The 22,626-nt window shown below is 43.6% G+C and overlaps 1 protein-coding gene across 8 annotated transcripts in view; it reads left to right on the forward strand.

Moving 5' to 3' along the window:
* The window catches only part of PHKA2 (phosphorylase kinase regulatory subunit alpha 2), an 84,879-nt gene that overhangs the window by 15,289 nt on the left and 46,964 nt on the right, over window positions 1-22,626 (forward strand). For all 8 annotated transcript variants that reach the window (XR_007124716.1, XM_047715241.1, XM_047715243.1 and 5 more), the window contains exons 2-8: window positions 9,418-9,576; window positions 13,186-13,233; window positions 14,341-14,509; window positions 16,442-16,524; window positions 19,001-19,081; window positions 20,217-20,315; window positions 22,299-22,445. Coding sequence is in view for 7 of the 8 variants with exons in the window: in XM_047715241.1 (XP_047571197.1) it covers window positions 9,418-9,576; window positions 13,186-13,233; window positions 14,341-14,509; window positions 16,442-16,524; window positions 19,001-19,081; window positions 20,217-20,315; window positions 22,299-22,445 (786 nt within the window). In the remaining variant the exon portion in view is untranslated. The remainder of the gene's footprint in view (window positions 1-9,417; window positions 9,577-13,185; window positions 13,234-14,340; window positions 14,510-16,441; window positions 16,525-19,000; window positions 19,082-20,216; window positions 20,316-22,298; window positions 22,446-22,626) is intronic.

Here is a 22,626-nt window from a genome sequence, read left to right on the forward strand (position 1 = left end):
CCATTTATACAAAATGTCCAGAACAGGCAAAACTATAGGACCGAAAGTAGATTAAGGGTTGCCTAGGCCTGGGGGATTGAGGGTTGGAGACAGATGGAAAATGACTTTTAACGGGTAGGTAGGGGCTTTCTTTTGGGAGTGATGAAAATATCCTAAAATTAACCCTGATGTTTCTGTTAGTATGTGACTATAGCAAAAACCATTGAATTGTATCCTTTAAATGGGTAAAGTGTATGTTGTATGAATTATATCTCAGTAAAACTTTTTAAAAAAAGAATGTGCTAGAAATCACAATACATTTCCTTTTATTATATATTTAGTGTACAGTTCTGTGAATTTTAAAACATGTAGGGTCATGTAACCATAACCATAATCAAGATACAAAGCAGTCCCTTCAAGCCCCCAAAATCTGCCTCCTGCTACCCCTTTGTCATACCCTCTCCCCACCCCTAAGCCCTGGAGACTGCTGATCAGTTCTCCATCACTGTAGTTTTGTCTTTTGGAGAATGCCATATGAGTGGAATCATGTCATATGTAACCTCTAAGAGTGGCTTCTTTTATTTAGCATAAGGCCTGTGAGATTCACCCAAGTTGCTGTCTGTGTCAATAGTTTGTTCTTTTTCATTGCCGAATAGTGTTCATTATAAGGACATGTCACTGTGTTTACCCATTTGCCTATTGAAGGACATTTGAGTTTGCAGTTTTTGGAAGGTAAATTGAGCTGCCTTACACATGCATGTAGAGTTTTTTATTTCTCTAGAGTAAATATTCAGGGACAGAATTGCTGGGTTGTAGGATAAGTGTTAAAGTTTATTAGAAATCGTCAAAGTGTTTTCTAGAGTGGCAGCACTGTTTTTGCATTCCCACCAGCAATGTACGGGGATTCTAGTGATTCTGCATCTCTGTCAACACTTGCTATTGGCAGTATTTTTAATTTTAGCCATCTTAATAGGTATGTAGTGGTATCTCCTAGAGGTCTTAAATTTGCATTTACATAATAGCTAATGATGTTGAGCTTTTGATTTACTTATTTGTCAATCATATATCCTCTTTGGTGAAGTGTCCAAGTCTTTTTGTTTGTTTTTTACCAATTTTTAAATTAGGTTGTTTTCTTGCTGTTGCGTTTTGAGAGTTCTCCATATATTCTGGATTTCTCTTGCTGAGTATGCAACTCACAAGTAGTTTCTCCTAGTCTGTAGCTTGTCTTTTTATCTCTTAACAGTGTCCTGCACAGAGCAAAAGTTTTTACTTTTGCTAAAGTCCAATTTTTAATTTTTCTTCTGTGGATCGTATTTTATTTTTTTTTTTATTTTTTTTTATTATTTTTTTTTTTTTAAAGATTTTATTTATTTATTTGACAGAGAGAAATCACAAGCAGGCAGAGAGGCAGGCAGAGAGAGAGGAGGAAGCAGGCTCCCCGCTGAGCAGAGAGCCCGATGCGGGGCTCGATCCCAGGACTCTGAGATCATGACCTGAGCCGAAGGCAGCGGCTTAACCCACTGAGCCACCCAGGCGCCCCATGTGGATCGTATTTTTAGTATCATAGCTAATTCTGCCTGACTATAAGTCATGAAGGTTTTTCTTCTATGTTTACTTACCAAAGTTTTATAAGTTTCCATTTAACATTTAGATCTGAGATTCCTTTTAATTTAACTTTTGTATAAGGTGTGAGATTTGGATTGAGATTCATATTTTTGCGTATGGATGTCCAGTTGTTCTAACACCATTTCTTAAATTTTTTCAATTATGTAGCTTTTATTTTGCTCATTACTTTTGGTATTTGCCTTGTTTTATAACCATGTCAACAACTATTTTGACATCTAAGTTTTACTGTTTTTGTTTACTCACCTAATATTTTAAAAGATACATCTTTTTATTATTTTGTTCTTTCCTCCAGTGGCTGTAATATTTGAGTATTTATTGATATTTCGTGTATAGTATAATGGTTCAACAATGATGTACATTACTAAATGCTCACCACAATAAGTGTAGTTACCATCTGATGCCATATGAGGTTTTTATAGTATTGCTGACTATATTTCCTATGCTGTACTTTTCATCCCTGTGACTTATTTTGTAACTGGAAGTTTGTACCTCTTAATCCCTGCCACCTGTTTCATCCTCCCATGCCCGTGCCCCTCTGGCAACCACCATTTTGTTTTCTGTATTTATGAATCTATTTTCTACTTTTTTTTTTGTTATATTCCACACATAAGTGAAATCATATGGTATTTGTCTTTCTGTCTCTGACTTCACTTAGCACAATACCCTCTAGGTCCATTGATATTGTCACAAATGGCACAATATCTTTTTTTTTTTTTTATGGATGAGTAGTATTCCATTGTATATATATACACACATATACCATGTCTTCTTTACCCATTCACTTATCAGTGAATGAATGAATCACCTGGATTGCTTCCATGTCTTGGCTGTTGTAGATAATGCTGCAGTAAACATGAGAGTGCAGATACCTTTTTTAATAAGTGTATTCATTTTCTGGGGCGCCTGGGTGGCTCAGTGGGTTAAGCCGCTGCCTTCGGCTCAGGTCATGATCTCAGGGTCCTGGGATCGAGCCCCACATCGGGCTCTCTGCTCGGCAGGGAGCCTGCTTCCTCCTCTCTCTACCTGCCTCTCTGCCTGCTTGTGATCTCTCTCTGTCAAATAAATAAATAAAATCTTAAAAAAAATAAGTGTATTCATTTTCTTTGGATAAATACCTTGTAGTGGAATTACTGGATCATAGGGTATTTCCATTTTTAATATTTTGAGAACCCTCAATACTGTTTTCCACAGTGGCTGCACCAATTTGCATTCCCACCAACAGTGCACAGATGTTCCCTTTTCTCCACAACACTTGTTATTTCTTGTCTTTTTCATTTTAGCCATTCTAACAGGTGTAAGGTGATCCCATTGTGGTTTTGATTTGCATTTCCCTGATTAGTGGTGTTGAGCATTTTTCATGTGTCTATTGGTCTGTTTCTCTGGATAGAAAATGTCTATTTAGATCTTCTTCCCATTTTTAAATCAGATTTTTTTTTTTATTGAGTTATATAAGTTCTTTATATATTTTGGATATAAACCCCGTATTGGATATATTATTTGCAAATATCTTCTCCCATTCAATAGATTGTCTTTTTATTTTGTTGGTGATTTCCTTCACTGTGCAAAAGCTTTTTATTTTGGTGTAGTCCCAATGGTTTATTTTTGCTTTTGTTTCCCTTGCCTGAGGAGACCTATCCATAAATATGATGCTAAGGTCAGTGTCCACGTGATTACAGCCTATGTTTTATTTTAGGAGTTTTATGGTTTCAGGTCTTGTGTGTAAGTCTTTAATCTGTTTCAAGCTAGTTTTTGTGTATGGTGTAAAAAAGTGGCCCACCTTCATTCTTTTGCATGTAGCTGTCCAGTTTTCCCAGCACCATTTATTGAATAGACTGTCTTTTCCGCATTGTATATTCTTGCCTCCTTTGTTGTAGATTAACTGACTATATAATCATGGGTTTATTTCTGGATTCTCTGTTCTGTTATAGTGTGTCTATTTTTGTGCCAATACCGTATTGTTTTTGTTACTGTAGCTTTGTAGTATATCTTAACTGGGGTTGTGATACCTCCGGCTTTGTTCTTCTTCCTCAAGATTGCTTTGGCTCTTTGGGGGTCTTTTGTGGTTCTATAGAAATTTTAGGATTTTTTGTTCTAGATTTGTGAAAAATGCTATTGGTATTTTTTTTAAAGATTTATTTATTTGAGGGTGAGAGAGGGGGCAAGCAAGCACAAGGGGGGGAAGGGGTAGAGGGAGAATCTTCAAGCAGACTCCCTGCTGACTGGGAATACCAACATGAGGCTCAATCTCATGACCCATGACATTGTGACCTAGGCCTGAAACCAAGAGTAGGATGCTTAATTGACTGAGCCACCCTGGTACCCCAAATGCTATTGGTGTTTTGGTAGAGATTACATTGAATCTGTAGATTGCTTTGGTTAGTATGGGCATTTTAACAATTAATTTAATTCAATTAACTAAATAATTCTTCCAATCCATGAGTATTGTGCATCTTTCCATTTGTGTGATTCAGTTCTGGAAAGTTGTGTGCTTCTAGGAATTTATTCATTTCTTCTTGGTTATCCAATTTTTTGGCCTATAACTTTTCATAATATTCTCTTATAACCCTTTATATTTTTGTATTCCAACACCATTTATAAAAAAGGCTATTCTTCAGGGCACCTGGCTCACTCAGTCAGTACAGCATGCGAGTCTTGATCTCAGGGTTGTAAGTTTGAGCCCTATGTTGGGTGTATAGATTATGTAAAAATAAAATCATAAAAAAAAACAAAGGCTGTCCTTTCCCTGTTTGTCTTTAGACTTTTATCAAAAACCAATTGGTGGTATTTGTGTGGATCTATTTCTGGACTCTCTATTCTAGCCACTGTGTATGTATCCCTTAGCTTCTTTTTTTTTTTTTAGTTTATTTATTTATTTGACAGAGATTACAAGTAGGTGGAGAGGCAGGCAGAGAGGAAGAGAAAGCAGGCTCCCTGCTGAGCAGAGAGCCGGATGCGGGGCTCGATCCCAGAATCCTGAGATCATGACCTGAGCCGAAGGCAGAGGCTTTAACCTACTGAGCCACCCAGGTGCCCCTGTATCCCTTAGCTTCTTATTAGGTACAAACACGTTTAGGATTGTTATGTCTTCATGGTGAGTTGGCCCTATCATTTTTATAACATTTCTTCATTTCCCTGGTAATATTCTTTTCTGTGAAGTCTGTTTTGTCTGATTAATATCTCAATTCCTTTTTCCTCTTCCCCCGTCCTAAAGAGTAGGAATTTCATTTTATATAATAGCTTTTTCTAAGCCAAAAAGCAAAATGCAAGTTGTTCATTACATATTAAACTCTGATCACTTCAGATTCACTTATGGGTGGGCTGTGAGGATGGGGGTCCCAGCCCACCATGGCTAGCAGGTGAGGTCATCATGGCAACGTAATTGTTCACATAATAGTTGTTCACAGTTATTTTCTTCTCATCCTTAGCGGAGGATTTCACAGGTTTCATGTTGACCTCAGAATCAGCCGTGAGACTTGCTTTCACGGATGAGATAGGAGAAGTAATGTGTCCGTTCTGGCTGGCAGCCTGAAGAGGCAGCTCACAATTTGCTGTGTGTTTCTTCTCCTTTGCCACGAGCTGGGCAGTGCTGTGGGTACCGGCCGCTGCAGTTGCCTGGTTCCTAGAGGAAACACAGCCGACCAGGGACGGACGCGAGGTGTGGAGGAGGAATGTTCGTTGTTATAAGCCACCAAGATTTTAGTGGTGTTTGTTACCACAGCACAGAAGCCAAGCCCTGGGCCCAATGTACTCTAGGCCTTTCTCTCATAAACAGGAGCCAAAAAGGGCACTTTCTCTAAATTAGAAGTGAAGAAGTGGTGGAGAAGGTAGGAGGGGCTGACACATGACTGAACCTGAATGACAGAATGCCCAGCTCTTGGCCCCTTGCCCTCAGTGAGACACAATTTATGTTGGGCTTCTCTGTCTCAGGCCTCTTCTCCTCGAGCTTAAGGATGTCATTGCCAGTTCCCTTGCAGCCTGGGTGCTGAGTCCCCTGGCTCAGGCCTGTGCCATCTCCTCTAAGCCCACGCTGGGCCACTTCCATTGACTCCTCACGGCTCTTCCAGTAGCTCGGTTGTCTGCAATCTGCCCTGTCCTCTTCCGTCGTGGCCCCACACCTGTCACCTCAGGAGATGGTTGTCGAGTGTTCTTGACGCTTATTACAGAATTTGTCACCAAGATTTATTTTTTCAGGTGACGCACATAGAGAGTTTAGTAAAATAAACAGAAAGGGAAGATTTATTTGAATGAGCGAAAATCAGGGCTGAAGAAGAGGAAAGGCAAAGACCTGGAGAAGATATAGAGTCCCCAGGTTTTTTGTGTCAAACATAACAATGGGATAAATCTATTCACTAGCAGTATTTACTATAAAAATAAAAGAAGGCACCAGGCTTTTTTATTCCCCCTAAAAAAACTAATGATGGTTACATTAAGCTAACTTATAGATTTTCCCCCTAACTACCATCTCTATCTGATTTCCTAAAATAATTATATGAAAAAGTAACATAAATGAAATCTGTTCAAATAGGTTGATAATATAGTGAGCAGTTATCGAGCACTAATTTGTGCTAGACATAGTCCAAAATGCTTGATTTGAATTTACTCCTGTAATTCTCACAAATACCCCTGTGAGGTCTAGGTACTGTTCTAATCCCCGATGGGTAGACAGAGACACGGAAGTAATTTGTTCCAGGTCAGCTGGATGTGGTAGAGCTTTTTACACAGCTATCTGTTTCTAGAACTTGTGCTCTTAACACAATACACTGAAGATTATGTGTGGGCATCCACAGAATTAGATTATATTTTTAAAAGACTGGAAGCAGCAGAAGGCTAAAATGATCCTGTCTGAGGCCATAGGCTTAGCCTGAGCAGATCTACCCACTTTCCTCCTGTTGTCCACAGTTTGCTTGTTTCTGTTTAGCTTGTAAAATTTGCATCTGCTGCGGAGGCCTTTTGTTCCCCCTCCATTTAGATCGCTAAGGCAAGTAAAAGACCCAGAGCTTGAAGGAGATGGACCTGTGGGGTGGGTCACAGAAGCTGGTGAGCGAGAGGGCAGGTGGCACCGTGTAAGCTGCCTCCAGGTGGGGGAGGCGCCCACATGCGAAACCACTGGCTTGGCCTGAGAGGGAGGGACAGCAGACCCCTCCCTTCACGCCGACTGTCTCCCAGTCTGTGCTCTTTTCAGGTGTCCTGAATTACATCAAAATGGAACCTCCCACATCTTCCGGCACCACACATTATTTTTCATAGACTTTAAGAGAGAAGCAAGTGTTAGCTACGGCTGCCATAACAAATACCACAGACCAGGGGCTTAAGCAACAGAGGTTTATTTCCCATAGTTCTGGAGGCTGGGAGTTCTGAGATCAGGGGGCCAGCGTGGTCAGGTTCTGGCGAGGGCCCTCTTCCGGTTGTAGACAGGCGGCTTCTTGTTGCATGAGTGCAGAGAGAGAGCAAGCTAGCATTCTGGCTTCCTCCTGTAAGGACACTAGGTCCCCTTTGTGAGGGCTCTATCCTCATGACCTAATCACCTCCCAAAGGCCCCACCTTCAAACAGCATCACATTGGGAATTCGATTTCAATGTACGATTATGGAGGAGACAGGGGCGCCCTGGTGGCTCAATCAGTTAACTGTCCGACTCTTGATTTCAGCTCAGGTCTTGATCTCAGGGCTGTGAGTTCAAGCCGTGCATTGGGCTCCACGCTAAGCATGGAGCCTACTTAAAAAATAATAATAATCAAATAAAATGAATATGGCGAGACACAAATATTCATTCCATAACAGTAAGGATTCTTTCACTGAGTGCAGCAGCACCCCAAGTTAACACGGTTTGAGTATGGGGTTTTGAATGTGGGGATCTCCAAAACACCTAGACTGTGTCTCTGTAGTGGAACGAGGGGTTCAGACATTCTAGCTCTGGGTAGGGATAAACTAATCCACTTCAACAGTTAAGCCCAAACTGAAGAATCAAAGAAGTAACTTTCAGTTAAGAGGACAGTGACATTTCATAATCCAGACCACACTTGGCACTGTGTGTAAGCGGTCACTGCTGTGTCATTGGAAGGCTGTTTGTCTTTGTGGACTCACGGTTGATGGGTACGCCAGGAAAGGGCTGATTTCTTTCCCTGGATCTCCTGACTGGCTGCTGTCCTGGGATTAGCCAGCCGGCCTCAGAACAGTTCCAGTGGCTTATGTTGGAATAAGACTTGTACCTTCACTCAGCCATTTCTAGACTTAAGTTCTAGACTTTAAAATGATTGATTTGTAATTGTTGGCTATGAAACAGTGTTAAAATACAGAATGCTGTTGCCCCTGAGAGCAGTATCCGTTAAGCTTTAGATGTTTTTGAAGAGGGCATGGGTTAGTTAAAAGAGAAAGTTAAATATTTACTTCCTTATGTGGGACCATTTGAAACGATGCCAAATTTTTTTTTTTTTTTACCTAATATCCATGGTAATATCACTTTGAAAGGACCCAAATCTTTTCATGAGCCTTCTTGTAGATAATTAAGTACCCTTTTGATTAATTTTGTTTAAGCTGGCAAAGCTCTGTATTTTATTAGATGTATTTTATTAGGTACATATTTCTTTGCGTATTTTTAGGAAAGGTCAACAAGACTTTATCTTTATGTGACTCTTTTTCTACCTTACCGTTTTATTTCTAGGCACAGAGTTTATTAGCACTGGCTTTTAAGAAAAATAGTTTTATTGTGATATAATTTACTTATCATATAACTCATCTGTTTAAAATAAACAATGTAATGATTGGTAGTATATTCACAGAGTTGTGTACCATCACCACAATTTTGGAACAATTTGATCACCCCCAGAAAGGAAGAAACCTGTTATCAGTCACTCACTCCCCACTTCTCCCATCCTTCCCCCAACCCCAGCCCTAGACAACCACTAATCTACTTTCTATCTCTACAGATTTGCCTATTCTGGACATTTCTTATAAATGGAACCATGCATTATGCAGTCCTCTGTAACCAGATTTTTCACTTCTCATCATGTTTGCAAGGCTCACGCGTGCTGTAGCATATCTTAGCACTTCTCTCCTTTTTGTTGCTGAATAATATTTTGTTGTTTGTATAGACCACATTCTGTTCATTCATCAGTTGATAGGCATTTGGGTTGTTTCCACTTTTGGGTTATTATGAACAATGCTGTCGGGAATATAGTGTATACTTTTTTGGTGTGAAGATCTGGCTTTTTAGTGACTCAGCTGTCCTTTTAAATATCGTAGCTAAGTAGGACCCCTGATGTCCTCTTGCCTAGTGCTTCCTTTTCAGGCACGTTAAGTGTCTAGATCACAGACAAGGCGGTGGAGGCCCAGTTAAGGTAGATGGCTTCCCCTGGTGCACAGAGCTAGACTGGTGGAGTGGAACCCTGCATCCGGGTCTCTTGCTCCCAGGGTCAGTGCTTCACCAACTGGTGTAGAAACACGAAGGCAGAAGAAGACTTAAGCCTTCAGTGCACAGATCTGTGAAAGTCTGTATGCTTTTTCTGTTTGCTCTTTCTTCTATTTGTCACAACAGCAGATCTGGTTGGAAAGGAAAAGAATAAGAACATAAGAGTTAGAACATTCCTTAGAGACTTTCTTGTCTAATATTTCCATTATACAGATGAGGAAACCAAAGCCCAGAAAAGTGATGTCCCTTCTCACCTGAGATCATGCTGTTGGTGGCAGAGCAGGGACTAGAACTCCGATTTCTACTCTTCACCCCAGCCCTCATTGTGCCCCCGAAGGGTGAGCATTCGTTTGCCAAGAGCTGGGCAAGGGTGGTGCCGAGTCATTTTGTGTCTCTTCTCTAATAGAATCCCGTCACAGGGCTGCTGTCGGCCAGTCATGAGCAGAAGGATGCCTGGGTGCGGGATAACATCTACAGCATTCTGGCCGTGTGGGGCCTGGGAATGGCCTACCGCAAGAATGCCGACCGTGATGAGGACAAGGCCAAAGCCTACGAGTTGGAGCAGGTAATACTGACCGGCAGCCATATCTTGGCTGCTCAGTGCCTTTTCCTTAAATAAAAAAGCCCGGAAGTAGCTGTGCAGAACAGTTCGGTGTAGGCATCGCCTCCATTTCTGCTGTAGAGTATTTTAGGGAGGCACTTAGGTAGTCTCCTTGGTCGTTCTTGTTGAGATTTTTTTTTTCCCCTGCTTAGAAAAATAGCCAAACCACACGATTCTTTTTTTTTTTTTTTAAATATTTATTTATTTGACAGACTGGGATCACAAGTAGACAGAGAGGCAGGCAGAGAGAGAGACAGAGAGAGAGGAGGAAGCAGGCTCCCCGCTGAGCAGAGATCCCGATGCGGGGCTCGATCCCAGGACCCCGGGATCATGACCTGGGCCGAAGGCAGAGGCTTTAACCCACTGAGCCACCCAGGCACCCCTAAACCACACGATTCTGAAAAGGAAAGGAAAGCATCCAAATTTCTAACTAGCTACATTTCTCTCACACACCCTCTGTCAATTTTATATTTACTTATATACAAAATGTCCTTATAAACTAATACAATTGTATTTAACGAGTCAGCCACTAGAAATATCCATTCCAAAGTGCGGTAGTCTAGAGTAGTCATGTTGAAAGGGTATTTCTCCAAATGGTATTGCTACTGATTAAAACAATTTGGAATTTCCCTTAGAAATTCCTTTCTCGATGGAACCATTCCAAAGCAGTCTTAGGAATTTATAGTCAGTCACCCTTTCATTTTGAACCACATCGGTGTTGTCCAGTATTCAGGCCTATGTGACCTTACGGCATGACGCAGTCCTTTTATTGGTTTCCCAAATGAGAAAGCGACATACTCACAAAGATCTGCCATCCCTGAGTATGTAAGAAGAGTCTGCCCTTGAGCAGAGGAGGTATTTTCAGAATATTTTGAGTGAGAGCATTGAGGTGGGGAGCATTGACGAAGAACACTGTAGCTCTCTTAGCATGAGAGCCTTTGGGATTGATGTTTGATTCACATGTTCCTCATTGGCCCTCACAGCCAGTGGGTTATCAGGTCCAGGAAGAGTTCTTAGGGCTTCATCAGTGCTTGCTACAGCAGCCAAAATGAGCAGCAGTGGCAGGAGCCTTGACAGCAGTAGAAACTTAACAGAGGAAGCCGGTCTGTGGGAGCAAGGGAAGGACTGTTTGGATTTGAATCATTAAAAAAAAAAATCATTTGGAAGTGAATCATTCTTTAGCAGTATAATAATTTAATGTGGATGTTCATCAAACTTCCCATCCTCCTTTGAGACAAAATCACAGTAAAGCTTGCCTGCCTATACACACGAGCACACGTGCACACCGGGTACCTGGGTACCTCTCCTCTGTCACGTTTCCTGTTGCAGGCTAGAGCTGACTAGATTTGCTGCGCTGTGACTGACAGCAGTGAGACAAGAACAGGCCACATTGTTGTGCTGAGTGTGGTTAATAACTAAAGAGGGACCTTTCCCTTGATTATAGAGGATAACACAGGATCTTCCCATGATCCTTAGCAGGGCTGCTGTTGCCTTTGGGGTGTAGGAAGTATTCATTGTGTGAGACTGTACCGCTCATTGAGAGATACTTGGGCTCCCTGGGCCCTACTCACTAGATGCCAGTAATCCCCACCTTCATCATGGTGACAACAAAAATGCCTCTAGCCCCACATATCAAGATGTTCCTCCACCCCTGGGGGATGGGAATATCACCCCCAGTTGGGAACTGCTGTGCTTCTTCGTAATGGAAAGAAACTTTATTTGAGGGGAAGTCAGTTGACAAATATTTGTGCTATACACATAGAAAATTTTAATTATAACATTGGTATTTCTACCTTATGAGGTAACATTTTCTGCCTCAGAAGAGTTTATATCCTCTTTTCTTTTTTTTTCTTTTTTTTTTTTTTAAGATTTTATTTATTTATTTGACAGAGACTACAAGTAGGCAGAGAGGCAGTCAGAGAGAGGAGGAAGCAGGCTTCCTGCTGAGCAGAGAGCCTGATGTGGGGCTCGATCCCAGGACTGAGATCATGACCTGAGCCGAAGGCAGAGGCTTTAACCCACTGAGCCACCCAGGCGCCCCTATATCCTCTTTAAAAAAAAAAAAGAAAGAAAGAAAGATTTTATTTATTTATTTGACAGAGAGGGACATCGAGAGAGGGAACACAAGCAGGGGGAGTGGGAGAGGGAGAAGCAGGCTTCCTGCTGAGCAGGTAGCCCGATGCAGGGCTTGATCCCAGGACCCCAGGATCATGACCCAAGCCGATGGCAGATGCTTAACGACTGAACAACCCCAGGTGCCCTGAGTTTATGTCCTAAAATGAGATTGTATTCTAGAATCCTAGGATTTTTTTTTTTTTTTAAGATTTTATTTATTTATTTGACAGACAGAGATCACAAGTAGGCAGAGAGGCAGGCAGAGAGAGAGGAGGAAGCAGGCTCCCCGCTGAGCAGAGAGCCCGATGTGGGGCTCGATCCCAGGACCCTGGGATCGTGACCTGAGCCGAAGGCAGAGGCTTTAACCTACTGAGCCACCCAGGCGCCCTAGAATCCTCGGATTTTAAAGGCAGAAAGATCTGAAGTATAATTCATTCCAGATTTTTCTCTGGTAATGAACTTTCATAGCCTTTCACTATATTCCTCCCCTGCAGACCATGTACATTCTACAAGAGAATAGATGCTCATGGTCCTGGGGGAGGAACTTCTCTCAGCCAGGCTACTTCGACCTACAGAATATCCCATTCTGTAGCCACTTGTGAATTAGTTTTATATTATTTTTAACAGGACGGATTAAGACCAGCCTTTTGATGGGTCTGGATTGTGGAGGAAGTAAGAGGCAATATAGCATATTGACTAAGAGCTCAAACTCTGGAGTCAGACCCCTGGCTGTGGGCTCTGTCCTTGCTCCACCCCTTGCCCACTGGCAGACGTTAGCACCGTTGCCTCATCTCTCTCAGCCTCAGCTTCCTCATCTATAAAGTGGGGTAATAACAACACCCACCTCATAAGGTTGTTGCAAGAATTAGACCAAAGCCAATCCCGATCAAGGCTTTTGTACAGTGCCTGGACAGAATGTCTGATTATCCTAGTACTAAGGCTATTGTTCATAATGATAGTGACAATAGTTGGTTGCATTACATATTATTAAGAAACTGTGGTAGCTACTTGCATTTTGTAAGAACTTTACTCAACAGTCCTGTGATGGCATCACAGATGGCTCTTCTGGCGAAGCATCATTACTTCAGGGCAAGCGTGGTAGACTTCATTCATCTTTGGCATAACAAAAAAAAAAAAGAATTACATCAGAATTTAGCATCAGGGTACCAGGCTTATAAAATTTGTCTTGCTAAAATACCAGTGAGGAGTCACTGGATTTCAGAACTGGAGGTACCATCCGGTCCAACCCCTTTATTTGAGGTAAGTCACTGCATCAAGATTTTCGTTCTCTGTGAGGGAGCGGAGATCACCTCAACAGGCCAAACGCTTGTATGTGCTCAGGATGCACCTTCTCAGGGAGGTCTGGGGCAGCCCTGGCTGACGGGCCGTGTGGTGAGGTGGTGGTTTTCATGGAGCAGGGAGGCCGACCCTGTCACTGATCCCACTTTATTTCCACAGAACGTGGTGAAACTGATGCGGGGTCTTCTCCAGTGCATGATGAGACAGGTAGGCAGAAAATGACAAGTGTGTTTTCAGGTCGTCTGAGTGGGTATTCTGTCACTTTCGTGGTGACAGCTAACATTCCTAAAGTGTTTTGAGCTTTTCTTCTCAAGTGGAAGAGAAATTGAGAAGATTTTGCTTACTTTGTCCTTTAAAATTATCTTCACTAATCTTATCCTCCTATAGAACCACAGACTCCAAGGACCCTGTTTCTCGATCTCTTTTGAAGAGTTACTTGTATAGAAGGAGAACATGCCTTTTTTTTTTTTTTTTTTTTTAGAAGATTCTATTTATTCACTTAACAGACAGAGATCACAAGCAGGCAGAGAGACAGGCAGAGAGGGGGAAGCAGGCTCCCAATGGGGAGAGAGCCCAACGTGGGGCTCGATCCCAGGACCCTGGGACCATGACCTGAGCTGAAGGCAGAGGCCTAAACCACTGAGCCACCCAGGTGCCCTGAACATGCCTTTTTTAAAAAATTGAGACGAAATCATTGTTTTCAAAAGCCACTCTCGGACAGCCATGTAGTAATGTTTATTCTGTTGAGTTTATAAAAGCGTTTCTTTTCATTTGAGTTGAAAATGCTTGAGTGTTTAAAACGTGGCATTTCAGGGAGGGGTAAATAAAATAATTCACTGAGCTCATACCATGCACAGAGCATCATACCAGGATCCATAAGGATTCCAAAATTAATGATGCTGGCCCGCCCTTCAGCAGCATGTGCCTGGTTACTCTTCAAAGCCCTAGTAGGTCTTTTCCTTTGGACCCTGAAGTTTAAATAAGTCCTCTTTCTCCCCTCTCTCTCGCTGAGCACCTACCGGGTGTCACAGCTCCTGCTGGGCTTATGCAGACAAGACAACCCTTTGGCTTGACCCCTTGTCCTGCAGAGCTTGTTAAAATCCCCCTGGGCTGGGTCATCTCTGGGGTGGGCAGGGAGAATCCCCCACACAGCACCCCGCGTGGTGCTCACTACTGGACATGTGCTGCCCTCCATCTCTCTGGCTCCCGGAGGTAGCAGCTAAGAGGTCTAGGACCAAGAAATGGACCCCGGGTGAGGCCTGTGCCAGCCATGAGCCCCTTAACCATGTGGAACTGGCCTGCTCTCTCCCTCAGGTGGATAAAGTGGAGAAGTTCAAGCACACTCAGAGTACCAAAGATAGCTTGCACGCCAAGTACAACACCGCCACCTGCAGCACCGTGGTGGGTGACGACCAGTGGGGCCACCTCCAGGTGGATGCCACCTCCCTCTTCCTCCTGTTCCTGGCCCAGATGACTGCTTCTGGTGAGCCCGGGCCCTTGGAGCCCATTGCACAGGGAGTGGCAATCCAGAAGGGGGTGGGGAGTGGCAGGCAGTGATCCAAATTCAAAATAAGTTATTTCTGTAAAGAAAAAGCGTGCATCTTTAGAATGTCATGTACGCGGACTCCGACCTGTCAGGCCCGCTCTGGTAGCATCTCTGGATGATCTCAAAGCTGGCCTGGCCCCTTCACCTTTTCCTCTTACCCCCTCTTCTAGACACGCCCTCATTTACCGGAATTATATTCAAACAACATAATTTCTAGAACCCGGCTGTCCACCCAGATTGGTCAGTCAGTCCATAGCCTTCATCCTGGGAGTGAGCCAGAAACTCCCTGACTGTGAACATTGTTCCTCAGCCCAAGCTGTTGACTTCCATGGCAGCTTGGACACCAGGCCCCCTGAGCTCCAGACCGCAGCGTGTTTCTGCTAACCAAATGGTCTCTCCCATGATACAGTCTGCTGTAACCGTCTCCGGGGATTAGGTCATTTAGCTGCTGCGTCTCAGAGTTCTTATCCCCAGTCCAGTACACTGGCCTTCTGAGTTAGGGGCTTCCCATGAATTTCAGTCTGCAATTGTGAAACACTAAAGGTGGCAGAAATCAGTAAATAATACTGTTATAGCTTTGTGAATAAACCAGGCATTTATTTAAAAAAAGTACTTTTTGGTTATGAAAATTAAGATGAGCTTGCTGTAAATAGTCTGGAAAATAGAAAAGAATTCCACTGCCAATTTTCATTTAAATGTGTCTCCTCTAAGTCTCCCCCCCCCCCCCAATTTAGGGTCATATTGTTTACATAAATAGTAGCTGTTGTTATATAGCATTATAACTTAAGCATTTTCCCCATGATCTTACAAGTTCCTCATAAATATAATTTTAGTGACTTTATCAATGAATGTGCCATAATCAAACTATTCCTTTATTCCTTTTTTCCCCCTAGTGTAACTGATATTGTAATACCAACTTTTTTTTTTTTTTGAAGATTTATTTACTTGAGAGAGAGAGGTTGGGGGAGACGGGCAGACGAGACAGGGAGAGAATCTTCAAGCAGACTCCCTGCTGAGCATGGAGCCTGACGTGGGGCTCGATCCTGAGACCCCAAGGTCATGACCCAAGCTGAAATCAAGATTCAGCTGCTTAACTGACTGAGCCACCCAGGTGCCCTAAAATACCAACTTTGACCCCATCGCTACTTGCTTCCTTCTGTCGGATAGCCTTCAAAGGCTACTTATATATATTACCAAATCATTTGCAGAACAGTTTACTAGTTAAACTCCCCCTATTGATGTAAGAGTTCCCATCTTACCATATCCCTACCAGCCTCAAAAATCTATACTTTCAAAATACGTACATTAGCCATAATCACCTAAACATTCAAGGGCCCCAGCAAAAATCCAGCTCTTTTGATCACCACCTACTTCAGAGAATCAGTGTAGCCCCCCTGGGGAGGTCTGGGGAGCACTTTTCCACAAGGTCAAGGGCTTTCTCTTGAAGTTGGGGGCTCTACTTTACCTGTCTGCTACAGGGGAAGGATACCCACCCTTGGGCTCACTCAATGATAAGAACCGTATCTGGTTGCTCTGGGCTAAAACTTGTGCTTTGTTGGAAACTTCTTTGTGCAAATCCAACACTAGCAGAAGGCCCCACACCCCTTTCAGCCTTTTCTACCCATAGGCACACCTGCCTACCTTCCCTCCTTTCTCTTTCTGAGATTAGACATTAACTGTTTCAGTTTACTTCAGATTTAATTTTTGATGTCTAGTAAGATAAATGAAAATAGAAGAAAAAAAAGAAAATGAAAATAGGGGTACAAGAGTTTCTTTCCTAGTGGGATATTTGTAATCTGGGATTGGCAGCACACATCTCTCCTTCCACAACTTAACTCTGTAACTTCATTGTTTGTTTCTCTTTACTAGGTTTACGTATTATTTTTACCCTTGACGAAGTGGCCTTCATACAGAATCTTGTTTTTTACATAGAAGCTGCATATAAAGTTGCTGTAAGTATCCAACCTCATAGTTTTTCAGGTGTCCCAGTTCAAAACAATAAAAATCATACAGGTCTCGGATGGCCAGGCTGTCTGGGCCTGATCAGAAGGTTAGCAAGATTTGAGCTCTAAGATTGTCACCTCTGCACACAAAGTATGCATTTTTGTCCTGGGATCCAATGGAGGAGTTGATATGTTTGGAAGGTACCACGTGCTCTGTTTGAATCCTTTATGCTTTTTAAAAAAAATTTTTAAAAAGATTTTTGTCTATGTATTTGCCCGAGAGAGAGAGAGAGAGAGACGGGGAGAGAATTCAAGCAGGGGGAGCAGCGGGCAGAGGGGGAGGGAGAAGCAGGCCCCCGGCTGAGCAACGAGCCCAATGCAGGGCTCCATCTAAGGATCCTGAGATCAGGACCTGAACCGAAGGCAGACGCTTAGCTGACAGAGCCACTCAGGCATCCCTGTGCTTGTTTTAGATAAGATCCTAACGTGTCTGATAGCAGGTGCACAGGCCAACCGGAATCAGTGTGAAGGGCAGGAGGGTCAGCTTGTCAGTAGGAGCTGCAGTGCAGAGGGGACCCCTCCAGGCAGACCACAGGCAGAGGGGCCTGGGCCAGATGTGTGCCCCAGGCCAGGTGTGGGTGGCTATAAATGTGTACAAAGCCCAGTGCCTCCAGGCTGCTCTCTGTTGCAGCTGGTGAAGGCTCATGCACTTCTGGTTGTTCTAGAACAACTCATCTGTGCAAAGCTGACTATAAGGGCAGTAAAGAAAGGGTAGAGTTTGGTTTAAAAAAAAAAAAAAAGCCACTATGGTCAAAAGCCAGGGTCAGCAAACATTTTCTGTAAAGGGCCCAACAGTAAATAGTTTTTTGGCCTCTGTGGTCCCTGTTGCTTCTCACCTCTGCCCTTGTCGCTAAAAGGCAAGGGTAGACAACAGATGAGCGTGAGCATGGCTGAGTCCCAGATAGCCCTTCTTTACAGAAATAGGTGGCAGAAGACCAGGTTGGTTCCAAGGGCTACCTAGGTCTAAAGAGGCGATTCTCAGTACAGGACAGTCGTCCCCTCCCTGGGGACATTTGGCAATGTCTGGAGATGGTTTTTGCTTGTCACACTGGGGAGGGAACTACTGGCATCTAGCAAGCGTTGGTGGGGGATTCCGCTGGACAGCCCCACAACAAAGAATGGTCCGGCTCAAGATGCCAGTAGGGCGGAAATCTAAAGAAACCGAAGGGGACTGGAAAGGGTGGGACTTTAGTTGGACCTTGGAGGATGAGCCAGGTTTGGATGAGCCGAAGGGTGTGGAAAGAGCGGGAGCAGGAATGGGCAGGAATGGGCTCTGAGTGTGGGAGGGATCCTTGGGGAGAGGGAATGGGGAGGGAAGTTGGAGACTTAGCAGAGACCAAAGTCTGCTTGTGGGCCTGCAGTGGGTGGAGGCCACATAACGGAGGTGTGGCCAGCGGCAGGGAGGTGCCCAGAGTCCTGGGGGTTAAGGAGTTTGTCTTTGGAGATTCCTGTCTAGGGGAGTGAGCTGATCAGAGCAGTGTTTAAGGATGAGTCACTCGGTCTGGGCTTGGAAAGAGAATGGGTTGGAATGTGGAAAGGCCCGGATGTGAAGAACACTGATTTGAGTCCTGTGGCTCAGCTACCAGGCATGCCAGCAGAAAAGAGTCTAACGTCGTTCTGGTGTGCCTATGTCTAAATTTGCACATTTTAGAAATGTTCATCTTTGCAGATCAAATAATAAATACTGAAATTTTGGCACTGATTCTGTTCTTGTCGGCTTGTAATTTTTCAGTAGTGTGTGTAACACTATTTCAAAACAGTACCCGGCACTTGCCTTTCTTCAGTGAAAATAGGAATTGTAAGTTAGGCATGCATGTATCACAGCCTTTGTATGACGTGTTCTGAGCCAATTCACAATAATTGGTTTTAAAAGACCAAAAACGTTCAGTATTCTGTGCCTTAATTTTGATTTTGGCCTCTGTTATTTGCTCAGCATTTTCCCTCAAGAAGTAATATTAGAAATAGGTATTAAATTATATTAAATGATTTGGTTGGCTTCAAGCAGTTAGAATACATTTGTTAAAGTTTCTTTTTTCTATCTTACAATTTGATACAAGTTCAAAGGGATCAGCTCAATAGAGGGGCAGCATTTCATTTGATTTGAAGATAAAACATTTCGTTCTCTACAAATCGCGAGTTTCTTACAAATTGATAACTTTTAAGAATAAGAAAATTGAGAGTGTCTTTGCATGCATTTTTGTTCCACTTGAGTATTTACTTGCAAAATTCTGCACAGAGGTCAAATGGAGTGAAATTGAGGGCGAGCATGCCTGAGTATAGAAAGCCATGAATTCAGGAACCTTTGAGAAGAGATATTCATGTTTCTTTGTGCCTGTGGTAACATAAAGGAATTATTTTTCCATAGCACTGCTCCTGTACCTCTTTTTCCTGCTCTGATGACTACCTTTTTTTATTCCCTCTGCAGGATTATGGAATGTGGGAACGGGGAGATAAGACTAATCAGGGCATTCCAGAATTGAATGCAAGCTCTGTCGGAATGGCCAAGGTGACGGTCTTGACCTGTTTGTTCTTCCTTCTGTGCATTTCTACTGGCTTTGATTTGGTTCTTATCTTTAGGAGTTTGGATTTAATCTGATTAGCATATTTTTCCCAAAAGTTGGCAGCGGGTATGAAATTCAAGTGGCGTGTATACCGCAGCCGGACTGAGATTATAGGTAAAGAATGTAGGTTTCCTACTCTGAAAAGTGCATGAGCCAGAAATTAAGCGCCCTCCTTCCTTATTATCCATCATTATCACTCACAGGCCTAAGGTCTTGCTGTTGTCTGAGCACCTGAGTGTGTGATGTCCACTCTTATTTTCCGGGTAATAAAGAAGGCCGAAGAATATGACTGCTTTGTAGGGCAAGGCTTACAAGTTCAAAAGTCTGTGAGGGTCAGGTCAGGCAAGTAACATAAACAAGTGAAGCTAGCCAGATAGAAAAATATTGAAGGGTACTGGGGACACTGGGAACTTTCTCGAAGGGTATTCCAATTCAAAATCAATTTTAAAAATTTCTTTAGGCCAAACAGAACACAGTTGTGGGCCAGTCAGTCCCCAGCCACTAATTTAATCTTTTGTCCTAGACATTTCACATGCCTCCCTTCCTGCCTCCCGCTCAAGACTGAAGTTTATCCTCAGATAGAATAAAGACTCCAGAGCTAGAATTTTCAGAGCGACAGGAAATATGTTCTGTGAAGGCCAGCTGACCGAAAACATACTTAATACTGAAAGAATTAACCTTCTTTAAGTGGCAGGCGTGCTAACGTTAGAATTAACATAAATAGGTGAATGAAAGAAAAGCTGTCCATGAGTTTAGTGCCCTCCCCCCACAACCCTGCCAATGTTGTGAACTTGTTCATATTTTATGTTTCAGTCGAATACTGATTTCATTTGGGGAAATGTTTGTCTATTTTCTCTTTCTTGTTTCTGCAAAGAGCAGCAATGTGTAGGAAAGGCCTGATTCCACTGAAAATAAGGATAGAACATGTCTATAGGACACTTTAGCTGAATTTTAAAGATGTGTGTTTCATCACCTTTGGGACAACATGTATGCTAGATTGCTTAGTGGCAGAGGAGGAGCACTGCATACGGGAGTGTTTGTTTACTAGAAAGAAAAAGTGATTCATTCCTGTGCTCTTAGGCAGCCCTTGAGGCAATTGATGAACTGGACCTTTTTGGAGCCCACGGAGGACGCAAGTCTGTCATCCACGTCCTGCCTGATGACGTCGAACACTGCCAGGTAACAGCTCCAGCCTCTCACGATCTGGACAGGAGGGAAGGACGCTGACAGAGCAGAAGACCTGGGCTCCAGGTCACATCCTTATCTATCTATCTATCTATCTTCCTTCTTTCCTTTCTTTTTTTTTAGATTTATTTTTAAGTAATCTCTACCCCCAACATGGGGCTTGAACTCATGATCCTGAGATCAAGAGTTGTGTGCTCCACCAACCACCCCATACTCCTCACCTTTCTTGCTTGGTGACACTTGGCTTCTCTGAGCTTTAGTTCCCTCATCCATAAAATGGGCCTACTGGCACCTTCCCCTCCTGTCACACAGGGCAGTTATAAGGATCAGAGTAAATCAGCTTAGCTCGTCAGAGCGCTCCGTAAGCTGAGAAGTACTACGTAAACCTGAGACACAATGACGGCGAGGTATATCTATGGCGTCAACCATCACAGCAACCTTGTTTGGCTGGAGACAAAATCTGGTCTGCTTTTGAGCATATAGGTGGTTTTCTCTCAAGTTTCTTTCATGAATCATCAAAGGACCAGCAAGCAGTAGTTCACTTGGGGAGGGGTGGAGATGGACGGAAAGGATAGTGGAGGAGAGCTGAGATGGAAGAAATGGCAAATTAGTGGATCCTGCCTGAAATAAAGGTCAGAGGAAGCAGGGATTTGTTGCAGGTTAGGGGACTCCATCAAGCAGACAGTAGGTCCCCTGTTGCAGGTCAGTCAGCAAACTCTTACTTACCGAGGGCCCGCTGTGTGCCACAGCCCGAGCCGGCGTTGCGGGGGTGAGAGCCGTGCGGACTTGTTAGCAGGGAGCTTCTAGGGGGAGTGCGAGTTTCCAGGTAGAGAACCTAAGGGAGGGCAGCTAAAGAACTGGGCTTGGGGGTCAGTTCGCTTGAGAAAATGAAAGCTTTATTCTGAAGCTGAAGCGTTCCCCATCTTTACCCCCTTGCAGCTCACTCCATTTTCCCGCATTAAATTGTCCTTAATGGGAAATCTGCTATTTCTTGGGGCATAGTTTAATAGAGTCGAGCTGGTATGCCCCTTAATAATGAGTGGTCCCTAGTGGGAGCTGTGTGAGCTCTGTAGCCAGCGGAGCCTGGCTTAGAATGCTTGTTCTGCCACATGAGTCTCTGTGTTTGCATTTCAGCCCTCGTGTGTGAACTGAACATAGTGTCCAAATTCCTTCTTTATAAAATAGAAAAAAGATTTTTTTAACATGACCAGATGGGATTTATTCTAGGAATGCAAAATTGGTTTAACATCTAAAAATCAGTTAATGTAGTATACCACGTTTATATGAAATTTAATACGCTTACATTTGCAGGGCTCTAGCCCCGTGTCTGTAACACTAGATCCCAATGTCCGCTGCCTTCCCTTCCCACACTTACCACTCGCCTTCCTTTAGTTTACAGTGCCTGATCCAACCACCTTATAATTGAGGCTTTATTATAGTGCCACTAAGTAACCCAAGTTCTAGGACTACAGTAATTCTGTTATCTACCATTTTGCCCGAGTGCTTGTGTGGTCTCTTGGTGTTGACCCCTTCACGTGGGTTCTGGATCACCCGGGCATGTTCCACAGAAGTCAGACATTTCTCCGTGCTGGCCCTGTATGTGTGTGCTCCTCTGTCTTTGTCTTCACAGCCAGGACACCCTGGCCTGCTGATGGAGTAGTCCGTAATTCTTCCCCTGCACGTCCGAGAGACAGCAAAGTCAACAAAAGGCCCCCAAGGGAGGGAGACCAGCAGTTCTCAGCATGGGGTCCAGGTAGCACTGTGCCCTCCCTGACCCTGTCCTCTCCCATAAGGAACAGGAATCATTGGTTGGGCAGGTGAGGTCCCCCAGCAGGGGTTGTACTGGTAGGAAAAAGCTCTACTGAAAATCAGCAGACTCATTCAAATGTTCCTTAGGGCTAAGGTCATGGTCTCTAGGTACTGTATGCACCGGTTCATGCTTCCCAGGTTCAGGCCACCTCTTTGTCTCTCGTTCAGTCTATTCTGTTCTCCATGCTGCCAAGAGCATCAACATCTAAGGAGATTGACGCTGGACTTCTTTCCATTATCTCTTTCCCGGCCTTTGCAGTGGAAGACGTGAACCTTGTGAATGTGACCAAAAATGAAATTATTTCCAAGCTCCAGGTAAGCATTACTCATGCTGGCGCCCTTCTGCTCTGTGTTACGTGCCCCTTTCGTGATGACATGGAGCAGCTCACCCTGGCCTTGGTTCTCCATGAGGTCAGTGGCTTGGTTTGTCTAAGTGGACTCGGAGTGTGGGATCCAAGGCCAAGTGTATGGGGGAGAAAACAGTCTCAGAGTGATC

This window comes from Lutra lutra, chromosome X (genome assembly GCF_902655055.1).
Source record: "Lutra lutra chromosome X, mLutLut1.2, whole genome shotgun sequence".
Taxonomy (NCBI): Eukaryota; Metazoa; Chordata; class Mammalia; order Carnivora; family Mustelidae; genus Lutra; species Lutra lutra.